This window comes from Bradysia coprophila, assembly GCF_014529535.1.
Source record: "Bradysia coprophila strain Holo2 chromosome X unlocalized genomic scaffold, BU_Bcop_v1 contig_416, whole genome shotgun sequence".
NCBI classification, from domain to species: Eukaryota; Metazoa; Arthropoda; class Insecta; order Diptera; family Sciaridae; genus Bradysia; species Bradysia coprophila.
Window position 1 is genome coordinate 603,474 of NW_023503334.1, and position 18,944 is coordinate 622,417.

The 18,944-nt window shown below is 34.4% G+C and overlaps 2 protein-coding genes across 2 annotated transcripts; one reads left to right on the plus strand and one right to left on the minus strand.

The window, feature by feature from the left end:
• Positions 1–13,683: 13,683 nt before the first annotated feature.
• Positions 13,684–14,582, plus strand: LOC119069920 (deoxynucleoside kinase-like). The gene is made up of 4 exons (XM_037174141.1): positions 13,684–13,875; positions 13,940–14,073; positions 14,143–14,497; positions 14,556–14,582. Exons 1-4 carry the CDS (start codon positions 13,684–13,686, stop codon positions 14,580–14,582), a joined length of 708 nt encoding a protein of 235 aa, XP_037030036.1.
• Positions 14,583–16,495: 1,913 nt separating this feature from the next.
• Positions 16,496–17,926, minus strand: LOC119069976 (glutathione S-transferase 1-like). Its single transcript, XM_037174219.1, has 3 exons — positions 17,409–17,926; positions 17,162–17,329; positions 16,496–17,022 (listed from the first exon to the last, which is right to left on the minus strand). Exons 1-3 carry the CDS (start codon positions 17,736–17,738, stop codon positions 16,855–16,857), a joined length of 666 nt encoding a protein of 221 aa, XP_037030114.1. The 5' UTR covers positions 17,739–17,926; the 3' UTR covers positions 16,496–16,854.
• Between the last annotated feature and the right edge of the window lie 1,018 nt (positions 17,927–18,944).

An 18,944-nucleotide genomic window follows, 5' to 3' on the forward strand; every position in this document is an offset into this window, starting at 1 on the left:
AAACCGAGCACCTAATACTACTGATTATACAACTTTTTGTTTGACTAAATTCACTCAGTCCTTAATAAGAGCATCAAATGTTCTTCGCTACTTGCCACAAAAATTCACAATACGTTATGGATACAATATGTATCCCACCTAAATACCTTAACACAATGTCCTAAGGCAAAATGCCAGACTAAGCAATGTGCATTAATTGTGGTGAAAATTACGTGATTTTGTGCACATGATGTTGAGGTAAATATGAGAAAAAATGTCCCTTCGTATGTGGAATTCCGATCAATATATTGAGTAAATGGGTGAATGTCCAGTCCAATATTATGAATGAGGTTTCTTTGCGTCCACATGTCGGCAACGTTATCTTTATTCGGTTCATTGTATGAAGGCAGAGCCCACGTACAGTGTGTGCGAGTGTTCATAGGAGCGAGCTTGTTGAAAAAGCACGTCTGATCAAGTCATTTAAGCGCCACATATGCCGAAAAAACACTTTCTTTCTACACTTCAGACCATTTCGCTTCTCAGTTCCATACTCCTGGCTTTTCTTCTGCCTTCAGTTGAGATTCGTACTTTTCAATAAGAAGTTGTTAAAACACTTCACACCGGGAGATGGAACCCGATGATGCAAAATCTCTAAGGCTCGTTTAAAGAGGACCGATCACAAGAACAGATAATTGATCTATCTGTCAAGTTTCCAGTTATCGTTAATGCCTCGACTACTCGCCCTTATTCTAGTCATTTAAGTTTTAGGAGCACGTTACTCTAGAACTGCGATATACATGGTATCGACGATGTTTACTAATTTTTGTGTACCACCAATACGACCCTGGTGTAACCACTGTAATCTTTCTTATTCTCTACAGTCTACCTGCGTCGGACTCTTGACACAACGTATAGATTTACGCTTCAAAGATATAATTCTAGTGAATGTACACTTATATAAGAATCAAAATTATTAAAATTGCAATCTCTGCTGAACAAAACTTAATTAATGAAAATGAAAAAAGTCTCGGAGAGTACAGAACTAAACCTCTACTACGGAGAGATGAGTATACAAATATTCCATAAATAGCTTCAATAATGTTTTTCAAAGTTTGAAATTAAATTTTGAAATGACATTATTCACTATACATACCTGTCACTAAATAAGACGAGGTAGTAATGAAAGGACAGTGATAAAATAATTATTAATTGTTTCATAGCATAGGAAACGTTGGTAAGTGGGAAGATGAGGATAAATTTAAAAAATGATCAGGTGGAACGAGTGAATAAGTCACTTTTGAGCCATATAAATTTGCTTCTGAATTGACTGTTGAACGCTAGATTTAACCATTGTACAAAAAAAACGAATAACAGAACGAAAAAACTAACTTTCATTCTAGTTCATTTATTCGTCTGAAAAGTACAGTCAAAAAGTATATTTGGTAAAATTCTGAGCACAAAAAAAATCGAGAAACGAATAATAAAATTCGAAAGAATTTATGATGGAGTAATACATTCCAGTATAGCACATAAAAATTTTAAAAATGCAAAATAACAATTTCTGTTGCAGAAAAGCCGATTGGCAATGGCATTAAATTTAAGGACAGTTCAGTTCTTCATAAAAAAAATCAAAGAAGAATCGTAGCAACATAAAAATTTTAAGTAGGTAACCAGGAGGTGGAAAAGCGTCAACAAAAGCAAGATCCTTATTCAAATATGATTTTATTACATACTATAGTATCCATCCATCTGTCTGTAGTGTGAGGCACTTGGAAAAATAAATATACCATTGAATGGTAACATACCATACACAACATTAATGTAATTTAAAATAATACAACGATAACATTAATGCCTCTTCCATTTATTTAATATTCCTTTTCACGATTTTATTCAAGGAAAAAAGTGGAAAACTTTTTTTAAGCCATATTTTACATAACAAGACATAAATAAAACCACTAATAAGGAAAATGTTTTCAGCTTCACACAAAGAAAACGCTAAAGATGTAAGCAAACTGGTATATGTGTATAAAATGAAATAAAATTAAGAATTCTTTATCGCACTACCACGTTTAGTGTATAATATAATAAGTTTCTTCACAAGCTTTACAGAGGGCACGTATTAAGTGGGTTTGCTGTTTTCATATGAAGATCATGAATTATCCGAGTTACTTAAAGCACCTAGTGATACATGATATGCTGAGGAAGAGGAGAGATGGAGGCGTAGAAAAGTTTCGCCGTATTCAAGTGGAACAGCCGTAACTGGTTAAACGGAAATATAATAGACCTAGGTCGATGAATCATCGTTGTGATATCAAAGATGTTCATTTTACAGAAATCAGGTTCCAGTCGACCTTGAACCTGATAATTACCATAGCCTGTTTCAGTGTGTTACACCAGACCTAATCTGACTTGATGAGCTAATTCACTAAATTTCTCCCTTGTTCATTGTACTTTTTTTATTTAATGTCTTTTTACAAAATCAGCGGAACAGGCTGCGGTCAACAAAAAATAATTCACAAAGTATCCAATCGTTTGATTCTGGATTCTGAGTACGCCACTGTTTATCATGTTCATTTCGGTGGAAATAGAAAAACGAGAAAATTACTTTATTACCAACAAGTGAGTCATAAATTTCCAGATGCTTGCTCGGTGTGTATTTCGCTAGATACCCAGAGTTCGTATTTAGATTATACGTGAAATATTGTTCGAATAAATCTATGAACCGAAACGGAGAAAAAAGAAGAAGTTATCATTAAGTGACCACTCTTGGATGTTGAAGTGTTTTTTTTTCTACTTCTTACTCTGCTTTGTCTCCCTCTCTGCTCCAAGGAGATATTCAACTTTATCGGGAAAATAAATGATCAGAAATTTATTATTACTTCGTAAATACTAACAAAAGATTGACCGTTAATCAAAATTATTTCAATAAAGGAATCGGATTTATGAAATGATGATTTCCAATATAACAAAACAAAAGGAAGAGAATAATCGAATTACTAATTCCAGAAGATTATTTTGCATAATTGATTGAAGAAATCCCCGTTTACTGAAATGTTTGCAAATAATTTAAATTTATTTTTTACTGCTTCGACATCATATCTACGATGAAAAAAAAATAAAGTTAGCGCACACGAAAATAGCTATATTCTGTTCTTTGAGAATATGTAATAGTCCTTCCTTCCTATCTGTACATAAACTTCACGTGTATATAAAATAGTCGTTCATGTTATAGATTCGTTGTGGTTTATATTTTCGTGCTTCAAACCCATGAGCTGGATGAATTCTATATCATTGTCGGCGAGAATGAAGGACGAAAATAAATAAAAAAAAATTAATGAAAAAAATATACAAAAAGTAAAATCGATTTCGTCAAATTTTTTTTTCGTGTGAAAAACCTTCATTCAGTCTACAAAAATGTCAATTTATGCAGAGAATTTTTCTTTCTACTAATCCACATCATAATAAGCAAAGGAAGTGCAAATTGTTCAATGGCATAAGATCAACTAAATATAATGTCGAATTTATGGGGCCATTCACGAAGTACGCAAGAGAAATAACTGCCGAAATGTACGGAGAAAATTGCGAAAATGTGTGAATTATACGCTTTTCTTAGCCGTAACTAATTCGGAGAATTTGTAAAAATTTTCATTAAACTTTAAGACTTTTTAAGAATTTTAATTCTTTAAAATAGGCCCTGATTTTGGGGACTGTGTAATCATCATTCTAAGATATCATATTGGACATATACTTCCGTCGATGCGATATACTGTGTATTTTGGTTTGTTATTTAAGGGCTGTCCACAGTTTCTGATTGCATTGCTACACTGCTATGATAATAATATTGCACTTTATGATTTCACAAGGTTTTAATTTGATTCTGTTTCATTTTTGTTAGGGATCAAGTTCGGTACTCCCCAGCCTTGCGCATCCTATTTTTGAGATTTAAATCTTGACATGAAAATTAAAATTTATTCAATGCGGAATGCGCTGGAAGTGTAAGAAAGAAGAAACGAAATATAGGAAGGAAGAAATAATATTTTTTTTAAAAGAAATATTGCTGTTTTAAAATGTCTTAAGCCAACGAAATTTGAAGAGTTTGTTCACCTTGAGACAACACAATTTTAGATTTATTTAAGTTTTCAAAGTTATTTCGATTCTTAGTTCATTTGCGTTAAAATATCGTAAAGTAGAAAGATTTAATTGACTGGGAACATCAATTACTTTGAAAATTTAAAAAAATCTCAAATATATTCACAAACTAAAAAAATCTGCTGTACTTTTCGTCACTGAGTTGAGAATTTAAAGTTTGTTGTAAAATTAAGTGATCGTGGCATAGCGTGAAAGATATGGCTGTCATCCATCATTTCTTTCAAAATTTCAAAAACATACCTGCGGCAAACTCTGCATCGGTTACTAACTCAATAATTATAAGTTTTCTGTACTGCACAGTTACTGTAGTCTGCTGTACTTTGTACATTGGAAAGAACAGTACTATCCGAAATGACAATAAAATTTCTATTATACAATCTTTGGTCCTTTCAAAATTTTCCTCACCATGTATTTGCTCTGCGGTGAGCCATGCTGCAAATTGAAAATGCGTATAGAGCATTATTATCACCACAATTCACGGATTATTCTATAATGTTTCATGTTCCATATTCCATTACCATAGTGACGTATTCAGAAAATTTGTTATACATGCTCGGGTATGATACCTATACGATAAACTATATACATGGTAAACAAATAGGTCTAGGGGTTCCTACAACATAATGTGTTTTATGATTCGACTAATGTACTTAATGGTTTGAATGAATAAAACCATCCTTTGAATTTACGATTTTACACTAAAAAATTTTTTTATTCTGAAATGAATTTATGTGCTTTGTGGCGTTAGCTGACACATAAATTTTAAGTATGCCATTATGTAATGATGTAATGCTGTACCTAAAATTCTTTTTATGTCTGTCTTAGAACATAATATTTTCTCTACATTTTCCGGAGTTACTATTTTCCACATCATCATAATATGCATGCAGAACATATGAAAAATTGAATTTAGTCAAATCGTTTCGAAAATATGCTTTAAAATACGGGAAACACATGCACACGATGTTGAAGTTCTCAATATCTAAGCTACATTCAATGTTAGTGATTTTCTTTATTCGTACAGTACACATTTATCCGGGGGCAATGTTTTCATTCTTCAAACATTACGTTCTTGGAACAGATCCCTGTTTCTTTGACGATATAATGAATCATATTGTTTTTGAAATTAAGTTAAATTAAGACCCAAAAGGAAAGGTATACGAATCGAAATTAGAGGTGACCTTAAGGCAGAGGCTATTTTTGGTAAGATATTTTCCCTTTGCTCTTCAAGTTTTTCCATGATTTCCTAAATTTTCCGTTTTTCTCTTAAAATTTGGAAAAATGTGGAAAAGTATTAGAAAATTCTGGAAAATATAGGAAAATGTTTTCCGAAAAATGATCTCTGCCTTGAGAAAATAACCTAGAAGTAACTGCTTTAAGTGTGAGAACTCAAGGTCACAACGCTGGTAGTTTAGAAGCATGTACATTCGAATTTCAGGTAACTTTAATGTACATGATGATTTTGTGGGTTAATTGGCGATGAATTATCCACCATAAATAAATTTCATACTTTATTGAAGCTTTCCTTGCAGAATTTGTTAGCCTTCGTGTTAAAATGCTGGGTTAAAATTAAAAAAAGGACTTTGTAACTTTGTAAGACTTTCATACCACTTGCAACAAGGTGATAAACGCTTTAACCGGAATTATTTAGGCCGCAGATCGAATGTAACAATACACATCGTCTGCATAAAAAAAACACTTAACATCGAGTTACATACATCGTTTTACAAATTATTTTACTTTTCATCGCTAAATGGTGAAAATACCAACATTGTACAATTAATTCAATATCAGCATGAAGTACCCATAACAATTCAAGATGATAAATTTCAGCTTTGAATTCTGAATTAATATTTCATTAAATTAACCCTCGAATCATACACCTACCAACCTACCTGCTAATATCACATTATTGTGTATATAGCACAATGTTCATTACCCATCAATTCATTTTATTGGATATGACATCAAATTAACACACGATAATTATACAAATTGCAGATGAGAACTAATTTCAATTAAATAAAATGTAAATTGCTGATGGTAATATTTACTTGATTTTATAAAAAATAATATATATTTATTTGAGCGTTTTAATGTACAAATTTATTGTATCATCGCTTGCCATTGACGGTTAAGCTGTCGTCAATAAAAAAAAACGAATAACACTAGAAGAAAAATATTTGGGAGTTGGTTTGTGTTTGTAATTCACACACTTTACATAACAAAATAAGACCTAGATTTCTATTCCATTCTACCGTGAACTATATAACGCCAGTTCAATATCAAAAATCGAATTATTTCATTACCGTTTTATGATAGGCCAGCTAATTTATTTATTACCCCGAAGCATCGTGTGGAACACAAATATCAATATGGTTTATTTGAAAATTTAATATGGCCGAACCGCTAATGTTTAATGACTAATCGTTGATTAAAAATATAAAATATCAAAAAATGCATTTGACTAATACTTACAATGGAGTTGATATATTTACTGCTTTTATGCTTATTGTCGCCTGTGAAAGATAAACGATGCACAATTTGCACGAGGGGCACCGACTTTTTCGACTAACTAGAGATATAGTTGACCTTGGCAAAATTGTTTTATCACAAAAATAACAATTACATTCTTGTATCGAAGGGATTCCAAATAAGTTTTTATGAGATAAAAAAATGAACTCCAGTGTTGACAGTCAAGTCTGACTATCGAAGTCTGAGCGGGGCCTATTTTTGGGAAATCGATTTTCCACAATTTGCAATAATTTGCTAAATTTGCTAATGGCAAATTCTAGCAAATTTTAGCAAATATTGGAAAATTTTGGCAAATTTCGGAAAATTTTAGCAAATTTAGGAAATCAATTTGCCAAAAATAGGCCCTGAGTCTGATTCGTAGCAATACTCTCCAGCTGAGTCAGCTTGTAATTCAGTACATGAGGTAACAATTCTGTAATAAAAACAAACACATGAGTATGTCCGAGCCAAACGCGAGATATACATCCACACTTGTCGAAAAACAGTTACCGAGGCAAGTGGCTCACGAACGCACGAGTCAGTTTGCGAGTATCAGTTGTTTCAGAATTTATTAATTACGTAGCAGCATCCGATATATTCTGATTTATTCTTCATATAACGGATCATTTTTGAAAAATGATTTTTGCAAGAGGCTAACTGTCATGGTCGATTTTTGCATTGGACAAGAAATAATAGTAGTTTACAGGGCATGCTGCGAAAATGATTCATTACATGGGAAAACTATTTTGAGATAAGAGCAACTCACAAGTGGTGTGTTTAAGCACCAAGGTTTGAAAACTGGTGTTTTGACAAGGGTAGAGTTTGCATATCCGAGCCGAAAGCGATATGTAAGAATCAATTTTCGCATGGGGCAAGCAATAAAATTATTAGGAGAATACGACAGATATTTACATGAGTCGATAATCAACGTTCACTGAAAAAATGACAGCAAAAGAGATGAATAAAATTGATGTTATGAAAGCGAAATTTTCTTTCAGTTATGACCTTCCGACCGCGACCTAACAGTTCAACGACCATATAAATACCAACTGCAAGGCATCAAATTCTCCATATAGATGGAATTGTTTTAATTAATTCATCTGATCTATGCAAATAAAAGCGAATAGATTGTTTAGGCAAGGTCTTCAAACACATAATTTGCATACATTGCAATGTCTTAGAATCCTTTTTACTCAATTAGAAGTGGAACGATAGAACGTTATATTTACTTTTGACTCTTTTTGCTTGACGAACAAATAATATCATTAATCAGATGCGTTAAACTTTTGCTCTCTATCTTGATAAACTTCAATTAAATTAAATCTACCAATGAATGAAATTTGTAAAGTAAAAGCTTTATTTATCATTTCCATAATACCCGCATAATTATTTTGTTGGTGAAAATTACATTCGCTTTTACAGTTTTACTGGCATGAACTTGTACAATTTTCACAGAACACAATTGTGTTGGAAATATTTTCTCATACATTCCAATGTTGAATTATTTTAGTTACAAAGTAGCACTTAGTTGGTAGTATTTCGAATGTAATTACACAAAAAAAGGATTTGTTTTTTATTGTAAACTTAATTATAAAGGAACGAGTAGAGAAATACTATAATACGTAGGGTATGCTTGTGCGAGGATGATGTTGTGATGTTGTGATGTTCATGTTATATATTTTATTAAGTGCCTCAAATTTGAAATACAAAAAGGGGTATTTGATGGAAAATTAAATGTTCTTAGAACGTTGACATAGGACCGTTCCGTAATTTTCATACACAAGTTCATTTTTCATTATTTTTACAATAATTTATGTGAAAAAAAGGAAAATTTTGGGAAATTGCAATTTTATGAGAAAAAATGAAAATTTTGCATTCAAAAGAACAACATCTTTACGGCGTGTGCCGATTTACTTTTTGAGACTTAGTTCTAATGTAAAAAAAAATATGACGAAGCTAATTGAGTGCCGACTCAACAATGTAACACGAGCTTTGTGAAGACAGCAACAAAATCGTAAGTGGAAAGGGATATGGAACCGTCCTAGCCTATAAAAGTTTGGAAAAAAGATAGTTTGGTTTTCTCTTTCGAAACTCACCACGAAGAACGTACATCAAAAAGTTTTTATTTTATTTGTAAAACGATTTCCAAATTTGCACGGGAATGTTAAAATATTTAAATCCGCGATTAATATTTTCATATGCATCGTTGTCCAGAACTCCTAGATGTTGAAATTTTTACTGAACTCGGTGTTTCCCTTGGGGTCGTCGTATGACCTCACTATTTTTCAGTGCTGCTAGCAGATTTAAATAATTATTAACTAGAAAATTAAACTCTCTTTGGACGTCAAAAATGTATTACCGACTCCCGAATATCCATAGATTGAGTTATGACATACATTTGACACACCGAACGTTTATACTTTTCGAGTTATTTTAAGTATTTAAATCTGCTGACAGCACTCAAATAGTGTGACGTCATAAATCAAGGCATATTTTCGACAAATTGATTGCTCGAAATTTCTTGATGTTCTCGCAGATATTCTGGAAAGAAAATATTTCAACAAATTCAAGAAAATTTTCTATAAATTCGAGAAACCAAATTTTTGAAAGTACGCATATGAAGCTGTAGGAAGCGACAATATTTTAACTTTCTACCGTCAATTAGGTGCATAGCCGTTAAGTTACTTGTCTATAAATTTGTAAGCCATCCGCAATTCTAGACTCCCTGTTCCCTAGTTTGGACCACACTAATGCTAATTTCTTACTAAACAACGAGATCTCAGCAACGAGTCCCATGAAAATCTAAATCAGAGATTTGAGTGCTTCCTGCTCGAGCCTAATTGGTATGCCTAAAAGAAAAAGAAAACCAAAATTTTCGAAACGTCAAATAAGGGACCTAATACACTGGATGAAAATGAACTCAAATGAACACTGACATAAATCGAAAAATTTTGTTCGCAAAAAATATAGGGCTACTAGATTGTTCAGGTCTTTTGTCAAACGTCCACTCCTGCCTGGTTAACTTTACTCTGCCGTGCTTCTACCACTAGAAAGAACAATTTTATGATTGGAATGCAATAGCAGTTCAAAGCTAGCAAAATCTATTTAAAAAGCAAACAAAATTCTCTTCGGTTTCATACGGCATGGCAGGTCACTGGTCCAATCTATTTTCGGTATTTAATATTTAATATGGAACCACTCATTCTTCGAACTATACGTCCATAAATGCGATAGCTTTTGCTGGTAGACGAAACTTTTACATTTTTTAGCAGTTGGCTTGTTGGCTATTTAACCCAATTTACTCAAATTGGAACAAAAGAAATTAAAAATGGCAAACTTCAATGCAAAAACCGACGCGATGGATTGGATATAGCGAGTCAGATTTATGCAGTTGGACAGTTGAATGAACTTAATTTATATACAAATTCAGATTATATAAACAGTTAATGTCATTTGCAACACAAAAAATAACCGCAATAATTTATAACCATAATTGGTTACATGTTTCGTGTAGCGTCCTCTGTGTTGTCCTCCGTTATTCGCTTAATATCAATATAGTGAGTTTCGGAACACACGCCCGCACATGATATCTATATATATTTTTTGGGAACCATGTCGAAATGGATGGTGGACGATTATGAAGAGTGTTGTTCTCAAATAAATTTCCACATAAAATATATAAAAAACATTTAAAAAAAACTTTTCAATTATTTTTTTTTGTAACTTTTCAAGTATACCGAGGACAATAAATTGCAATTTTTGCACAAAAAATATGTTCATTTAACAGCCAGACAGAATTATTCGATAAAAAATTTCAACAACTATTTTCTGCCAGTTATAATGTAATGCCATACAGTATTCGGTACGAATGACACTATTTTATACCAAGGGTGGTGCATATAGATATGTTGCCTGCATACATTATACACATACACACACTTTTTTTTTCCCTGTACCATGCTAGACAATCGCCGAACGTGTAGAAAATTATTTGTATATGTGTTCATTTTGGGTGGAATACAATGCATCGGCAACACAACATACATTTTATGGAATGCACTAAATTCCCAATAATATCTTTCCACTTTCAACATACACATATAATATTGGAACGTCGTCGTTTAGCAGATGCGCCAGTTTTCTCTGTAAACATTGTTATATATACACACAAATGGTAGCCGTCCGTACTCAAAGGATATTATTTCCTGTTTCGGCATAAGCTTAACAAACACTTCACTTCAATTTTGATGCTAACCCAACGTTAACGATTTTCATATAAATTCTAATTTCATAATTACCCAAGAACCGTAAAACGATTTTACTCGGTTAATTTAGTGGCTCACTGAATCACTTTCATCTACAGATTTTATATAGTGATCAATGTACGAACAGCAGCAAAACAATATTCGGAATTAGGTCAAGGCTTCGTTTTGTAGTTCCTTTCCAGCGAAACAAAATAAGAAAAGAAAAAGCAAAATTGTGATCTGAGAAACTTCTTATCTTATTAGTTCTACTCCTGTAGGAAGACCTTTGCACTGCACATAGCATAGAGTGTAATCGGCAAATACTGTTGAGATGGTAGAATAACAATGACACCATTACTTCCAGTTTCAATAAGCCGTTGTACAACGTTACCTTTCGCAAAGAGAAACTGTCTTAAGAAAATAAGAAAATTTTCCGTGCAGCAGTTGTCTTTTCCCTGCTTTCCTTACCAGCTTTTTTCGATTGAATTTTTATGTTTCTTTTTATTGGGGCACGTTTTCTTGTGACTTGTGTTATTTAGTGAAGTGAATATAATGGGCAAAGAATGCAATAATAAGTATTAGCATTTCTTATCTGTAATACATTTTCCAATATCAAAATCAATTGTTTTTTCTTAACTTCCTTTGGCTGTTCGAATTCAATTTCTCAATAATATTCCAATGTTAACGTTGCGGAAAAATTACGAATCGAAAATTTTCTCAAAAATATCAAAATTTAGGCAAAACGAGCCATCAGAACAGTCGGAGCGTTTGCTGCGACTGAGCCCCGTACAAACCCGTATATCTATTGCGTACGTGACCCTAGTGCGTCTGTCACCCTACTTTGACCGTAAGCCTATGCGCCGGTTAAAGTAGTTAAAGTAAAATTATTATGTAATGTGTACATCTTAGAAATTGCGCATAGCGCAATTACGAAGCCCCGTACGACGTTCCTTTCAAATAAAACAAAAATTTCAAATAGCCCTAAAATTTTAATTTATTGAGTATAAATACACATAGGGCCTAGTATCGGCCTCAGTCCGAGGATCCAATTTTTTTTTTCAAATACATTCTATTCGGCCTTTGATTACCTTCCAAATGAAACAAAAAATACGAAAAACGGATGAAATTTGCTCGAGTTATATGTAAAATACACATAGGGCCCTAGTAGCGGCCTTAGTCCGAGGACCCAAATTTAATTTTTTTTCAACAACATTCTATTCGGCCTTTGATTACCTTCCAAATGAAACAAAAATTACGAAAAACGGATGAAATTTGCTCGAGTTATATGTAAAATACACATAGGGCCCTAGTAGCGGCCTTAGTCCGAGGACCCAAATTTAATTTTTTTTCAACAACATTCTATTCGGCCTTTGATTACCTTCCAAATGAAACAAAAATTACGAAAAACGGATGAAATTTGCTCGAGTTATATGTAAAATACACATAGGGCCATAGTAGCGGCCTTAGTCCAAGGACCCAAATTAATTTTTTTTTTTCAACAACATTCTATTCGGTGTTCGATTATCTTTCAAATGAAACAAAAATTACGAAAAACGGATGAAATTTACTTGAGTTCTATGTAAAATACACATAGGGCCCTAGTAGCTTTTCACTTCTAAGGCCCTAACTCACGGCCCACTCACCCGATTTAAAAAAACTTTTTTTTCCTGGATTAGTATTGACAATACCTATCATTTGCCGTGTCATTTACATTTCCATCGTTTATTTTGCCATAAATATCACCAAAAGACCTTAAATCACTTAGGTGGCCCTAACTCACGAAGGGCCGACCCGAATATGCCCATCTTCGAACTTAGCCTCACTATTTTGACTATCTTTCAGGGAAAAAAAAAAATTTTAAATCGGATTTGATTTACTCAAGATATCGACGTGACGGACAGACGGACAGACGGACAGACGGCCCAAATTTTTATTGCGGATTCGTCATCTATAAACATAGGCCAACACTTAGCCCTTACCGTCTGCTTCGAATTCCATCAATTACACACGGCATCGTAATCCTATAAGCCCCTTCATACTTCGTACGGGGCTAAAAATGTTGACTTGACTTGACTTTCGTAATAACAAGCTTGCCCCTGTGGGCTGTCCCATGAGATTATTTGAACGTGAGGACTTTGACTTGAGTGATCACGAATGAAAATTCAGGTCCTAATCCTCCCTTTTCTCTCTCCTAGACTCAGTTCATCGTACACCAGCGAGCTTTTATGCACTTTCTCCCGTCGCGGACATTCACTCACATTCGCATTCTGCCTTTGGCACTTTGTGTGCGATGAACTTTGTCAGTGGTGGGGCCACTACTTGCATTACTTTGACTTATATACCAAGGATGAACCAAGGTAACTAACTCAACCACCGTCGCTCGATCTATGTGGTCGGACTAACTACTTTTATAATATTATCATCTTTCGTTCAATATATAAATTACCTGTTCATACGCACAATTGTTACCTGTCGTTTCGAGTCGGTGTTGTTCTTTGGTTTCTACTCTTGCTCTTTTTGACGTTCCTTTATACTTGCGTGTGTTTTCGTTGATATTCTAGTAGCGCCTTTATCTGAGATCGTAAACGTTATGCGTGGTCCTCGTCGGTATATACTCACCTTCCTCATTATTCGGAAAGCAGTAGAAAATCAACTCATAATATGTTCATTCACTCGTGATCTCAGCGTGTCTTGTGACATTCATACGAAACTTCTAGTTAGCAAGTCATTCATTATCGTCAAACCTTTGCAAGTAATACCGTCCGCTACTACTTTGACAAAACTTTGTGATATCATGGCACGTCAAGTTTCTGATATCAGTTGTACTAGTCATCGGTCCAATTCTCTAGTCGTCGCCGTTGAGGGAAATATCGGTGCCGGCAAATCGTCTTTTCTTGAATATTGCAGTCAACATTCCGAACTCATCTTTCAGTCATATCCAGAGCCCGTTGACCAGTGGCAGAGTTTCTTCGGCACGAACGTTCTGGTAATGTTCTCTCTAGTATTATCTTTGAGCTTCCGTGGTGATATCTAATTTCTTTTTACATCAGTCGGAATACTATGGTAATCCGAGTAAGTGGGCCATACCGTTCCAGTTGTTGGTGGGAATGACTGTCGGCGATAATTACAGGAAACAGACTTGGAAGCGGGTGAAACTAATTGAGAGATCGTTGCTCAGTTCCCGGTATGCTGAATCATTTCATCGAATCTCTTCCTTCTTTATTCTTATAGCACCACCTTCTCTCTTCCTCAGGTATGTTTTTATGGAAAACCTTCTGCGTAATAACGTCATCGAGCAGGGTATGGCTGACATTATGGGAACCTGGTATGATCGTATGTTGGACGATGGTGATCTGAAACCCCATGTCATCGGTGGGCTTACCATTAAACCGGTTTTATATTCTGAGTCGTTAATTATCGTTCTTCTGTTCTCATCAGTTTATTTGCGTACCACTCCGTCTGTTGCTCTGTCTCGCATTCAAGCTAGACCTCGTAGCGCAGAGAGTTCTGTTACATTGGGACAATTGGAGGACATCCATAATTTGCACGAAGAGTGGATGGAGCAAGTGAATTTACGAAACTCCGCATATGATGATCCGGAGTTGCCAGTAAGCACTGATTTGCCATTTATCTTCGCCTTATTCTCAATTCCTTTCTTCATTCCAGGTTTTCACTATTGATGCCGATCTTTAGCTGAACGATGTTTACCATTCTTTTCCATGTCTCCGTTTCACCTTATCTTTGCCGTGGGGATCTGTTTGTCCACATCAACCTGTACCGCTTTCGCATTCTTATTGTCCTTTGTAACATCGTGAATTTTCATGGTACAGTCATTCGTGCTCGCATCGCGTTTTGTTGTCTCAATTTCATCTCTATTTCGGATCTGATGGCTGTAGCGCGTTCCCGTACTGCTGTATCGCATCATTGACCGGTCACATTTCAGTTTTTCCAGCATAATTTTCAACTTTTTCACATATTTCTGCGGAGCAGAAAATTTTCACGTCCGTCCATTATCATGGCACACTTGTCTATCGTACGGGGCTAAAAATGTTTCAATTAAATGGAATTTAGGTCCCTCAACATTATAGTCACTTTTTGCCTCTATTGCCTCATGAGTACCTACCTAATCTTTATTTTGTTGTCATCCGGAGGGATTGGTTCCAGCTGTTGCAGTCTTTATAGAAGAATAGCCAGACCACAAAAAATGTCCAAAAAGAGAAAGAAAATGTTACACAAAAATATTGAAAACAACGCTCACCATTTTTCTATGTTGTGTAAGGTTCATACGGAATGTATGGCCCAGAATGTTACGATAATAAAAACTAATTTATGCCTTTGATGATAGAAAAATGGATTTCCCATTTATTCGTTATTATCTGTAATCATGTGCGAGACATTTTCTACCAATATACAGATTGACTTTTTGTCCTTCGACACTGGGACTTATTTATTAAAGTACGATTTTGTATCTTAACTATAATTCTTCGTGATTTCCTTTATCTAATGAATTTTAACTTATGCGTAGCTTTATCCTCCTCATCCGAACAATGTTTAAGTTCCTTTAGGGATTGTCTTTTTGTACTCTGCAATATTTACACAATTTACAAGTAGTTGATGTCGTCGCTTTAGACAACTCGCCCAGTATTCATTAAAATTCATCTGACGCTTATTTTATCAGTATATTATATGAGAGAATCAATGCCTCTACGGCTCTGAGGCAATTAAAAAAAAAAAACAAAAACCATCAGTAAACTGTATGCAGGAGATGTTCACGCACGAATGTTCATCTGTTATCGATAACGACGACAAAAATACACAACAAACTCTGACTTATGTGAGCTTATATTGCAAAGGCTCACAAGGAAAATTTGGGCTAGTCCTTAAAAAATGAACATTTAAAAACTTGGAGCGCAAGGTACTATTATTGTACGCAAAAAATTGGTCTGCGGTATGCTCCAAAAAATGAGCCGATTTTTTTTACAAAAAAAAATTAACTTCCCCAAACTTCAGTGGTGCGAAAATAGTATATTTTATCATAGCCCAATACACACACGGTGTGTACGTCACCGAGAGCGAAGTCAGAGAGGAGTACACACTACACACCTTGTATGTGATCATGAAAACGTCACAACCGATTCATTATCTCACATCAATACACTCTCATCGTATACAATAAAAATCAATTCTCAGTTAACCTTGAGATGTTGTTGGAAGCGAAATTCTGTAGTTGTACGTTCATCCCTCAAACAGAGACGGAGAAGGTAAAAAGAGTACACGAATAAACTGTTGTATTGAAGGAACTTCCTGATTTCAATAATTTATATTTACTAGCGGGTTGGATTAATCTGCGTTCAATGATTGCTGCAATCGTTTAGAACCACCCAACGAAAGTTTGTTTAAATTATTTTGTAGATTTGAATAATACAGTGAAACGAATCGTACCACAGTCGAATAAATCGCTTTCTCGTAAGTACTTTTTGATACGTAAATTTGTGACCGATATGAAAATAACTGCACCTTCAAATTTATAAATAAAAATAAAATCTCTTCACCTCGAAAATTACATCCAGATGGTTTTTTCTTCTTTCTATTTCCACGACATTTTATTTTTCATTAAATAAATAAATTTTTTATTCATCGTTTTTTGCTGTCAAGGTTTTACCAATGAAACATTTTGAAAGTTTTATTATCCTTTCCATGAATTGTTTACTGCAATTTTTTTTTATAAATTTAAGATTAGGCATACATACACATTGCATACACAACACAGAATTCGATAGTTTGCTTTGCACAAACACAAAATTTTCAATTTTCACTCTTTTCACACTTTACACATTACAAAACAATAAATGCTCGTTCAGTTAAAACGAGAGATAAACCGTAAACACTTTGCACATATTTATGAAATAAAAATTGAATTTCAAACGGTTGCTAACAGTTGCTGTTAGGAACCATAATACAAACTCTAGACGGAAGATTTTTTCTTTTTCCACAAAGGTTCGTCGAGAAGAATAGACATCTTTTTCGACAGAAGCTGTGCTCCTTTTTTGTTTTCACTGAAGCCTGGAAGATCCTTGCAACGATTGTACCAACTGTTGAGTTTTGGATATTCGTCAAAGCTTACTCCCCATGCCTATAACAAAGAAATGAAGGAAAGCTTTTCTTTACTGCCTACAAGAGAGTGAAGCACAAGGAAATCAGAGACCAGTAGTTGTAGACTGAGCTACGGTCATTTTTACAGTATAATTCCTTCTGAAAATCTCACGATTTACCTTAATTGTCGCCACATTTGCCAGATACGAGAAATCTGCGATCGTAACCTCATCACCAGCAAACCATTCCGATTTCAACAGAAAAGATTCCAAAATTTTGAGAAAATCTTTTACTGCCTCCCGACGATCGCTTTCAATTTTTTTCACTTCACCGCGGAGTACTGGAAACTTACCAAAATTTAAGTTAAATTCAAATTGAGTCAATTTGATGTTTACAAAATGAAATAGAATAACCCAAAATTCTTACCACAAAATCTCTAACCGACGAATTGGTAGCATCGAAAAACAGTCGCGAATCGATGAGTGCTCGCTTCCTTAAATCGGTCGGATAAAATCGGTCCACTGAGCTAGCCAAATAACATGCGATAGCTCTGGACTCGGTCAGAATGAAGTCATCATCAACGTAAACAGGCACTTGATTCGATGGATTGATTTTCAAATAGTCGACCGTATACTTTTCGTCAGCATTAATGTCGATATTCTTCACCTCAAACTCATCCAGATCGACATTTCTAAGTGTTAAAAGGGCTGTTCGACTGGACGGTGACAAAGCGTGATGATATAAAACGGGAGACATTTTCTGACATGGCACTTCTTAAATCGAAACAACTACAACTGAAACCGATGAACATGGGAAAATATTCTCGGTGAAAATTCATAACACAATAATGTGAACGAAAATAAACTTCGATGAGTGATCAGGTAAATGTGTGAATATATGAGAGACACAGAGATGATTTTTCGTAAAATAATGTTGTTCAGCCCACAATGTTGTAATGATGACTAAAATCCATAAATCATTTTTCTCATATTTTTTCTTGAAAACCGACGCTCATGACCATAGACTACGGCGTATATTAACCGAATTTTGTTCATCTTTCCGACTATATGTAATAAAATGAAGAAAACATAATCAAAGAAAATCCCACGAAACAATTTCCAAACAAATAGTGTGGAAGGAGCGACTTCAACCTCATTGGCGTCATATGAAGTAAACGAAGAAAAGATTTGCAATGGGCAACACATCAGTGAGTACCTTGTACGAATCTCACTCATTCGAAAACCCCTAAAAAAGAGGGTGTCACAAATAAATGAATTTTGCTGTAGGTTCTTATCATCTATCTATGTCAGTGAGAAGATTGAAGACGTCAAGCGTTATCAGCATAATTATTGGGTCTATTACTTCTTTTGATCCTTTCAATGGTTCACTTTTCATTGGTTCAATGATTTTCATTGAAAATTTGCAAATATTTGGTTTACGTAATTAATGAACGCTCCCCAACAGATTACAGGTCTAGTTAAATAAGTCTCAATTCCCAGTCATCCGTTTTGTCTCCGTGTATGTACGTGACAGTTGTCATTTCAAACAATGTGCCATAATGTGAAATGACTGAAAAAACTGCTTAGGAATTCAAAAATATAAAAAAATGAAACTGTTCACACACAAAATTGCGTCACAAGTGGCAGCTATTGAGGTGCTTGCCGACGAAATCCGAATCATCGCAGTTTCATTAAATTATCTCTTTTGTAATTACTGAGTTACTTCTAATGTAACATCCTGGAGAATACTGAGATTCCTACACTTTCATCATTCAAATTAATCATGCTCGACTTCATTTGAAAGCGGATAGTGTCAAGAATCAAACAAAATAATTAAGTCAGCTAAAACGCAAGGCTGACTTCACGAGTTGCCAAAACCGCTCGAAATTTTGGAAAAATTCTGTTTTTGACGGTTAAAATTTAATTTTCAAAAAAAAATCGAAATACAGGCCCTGATACAGAC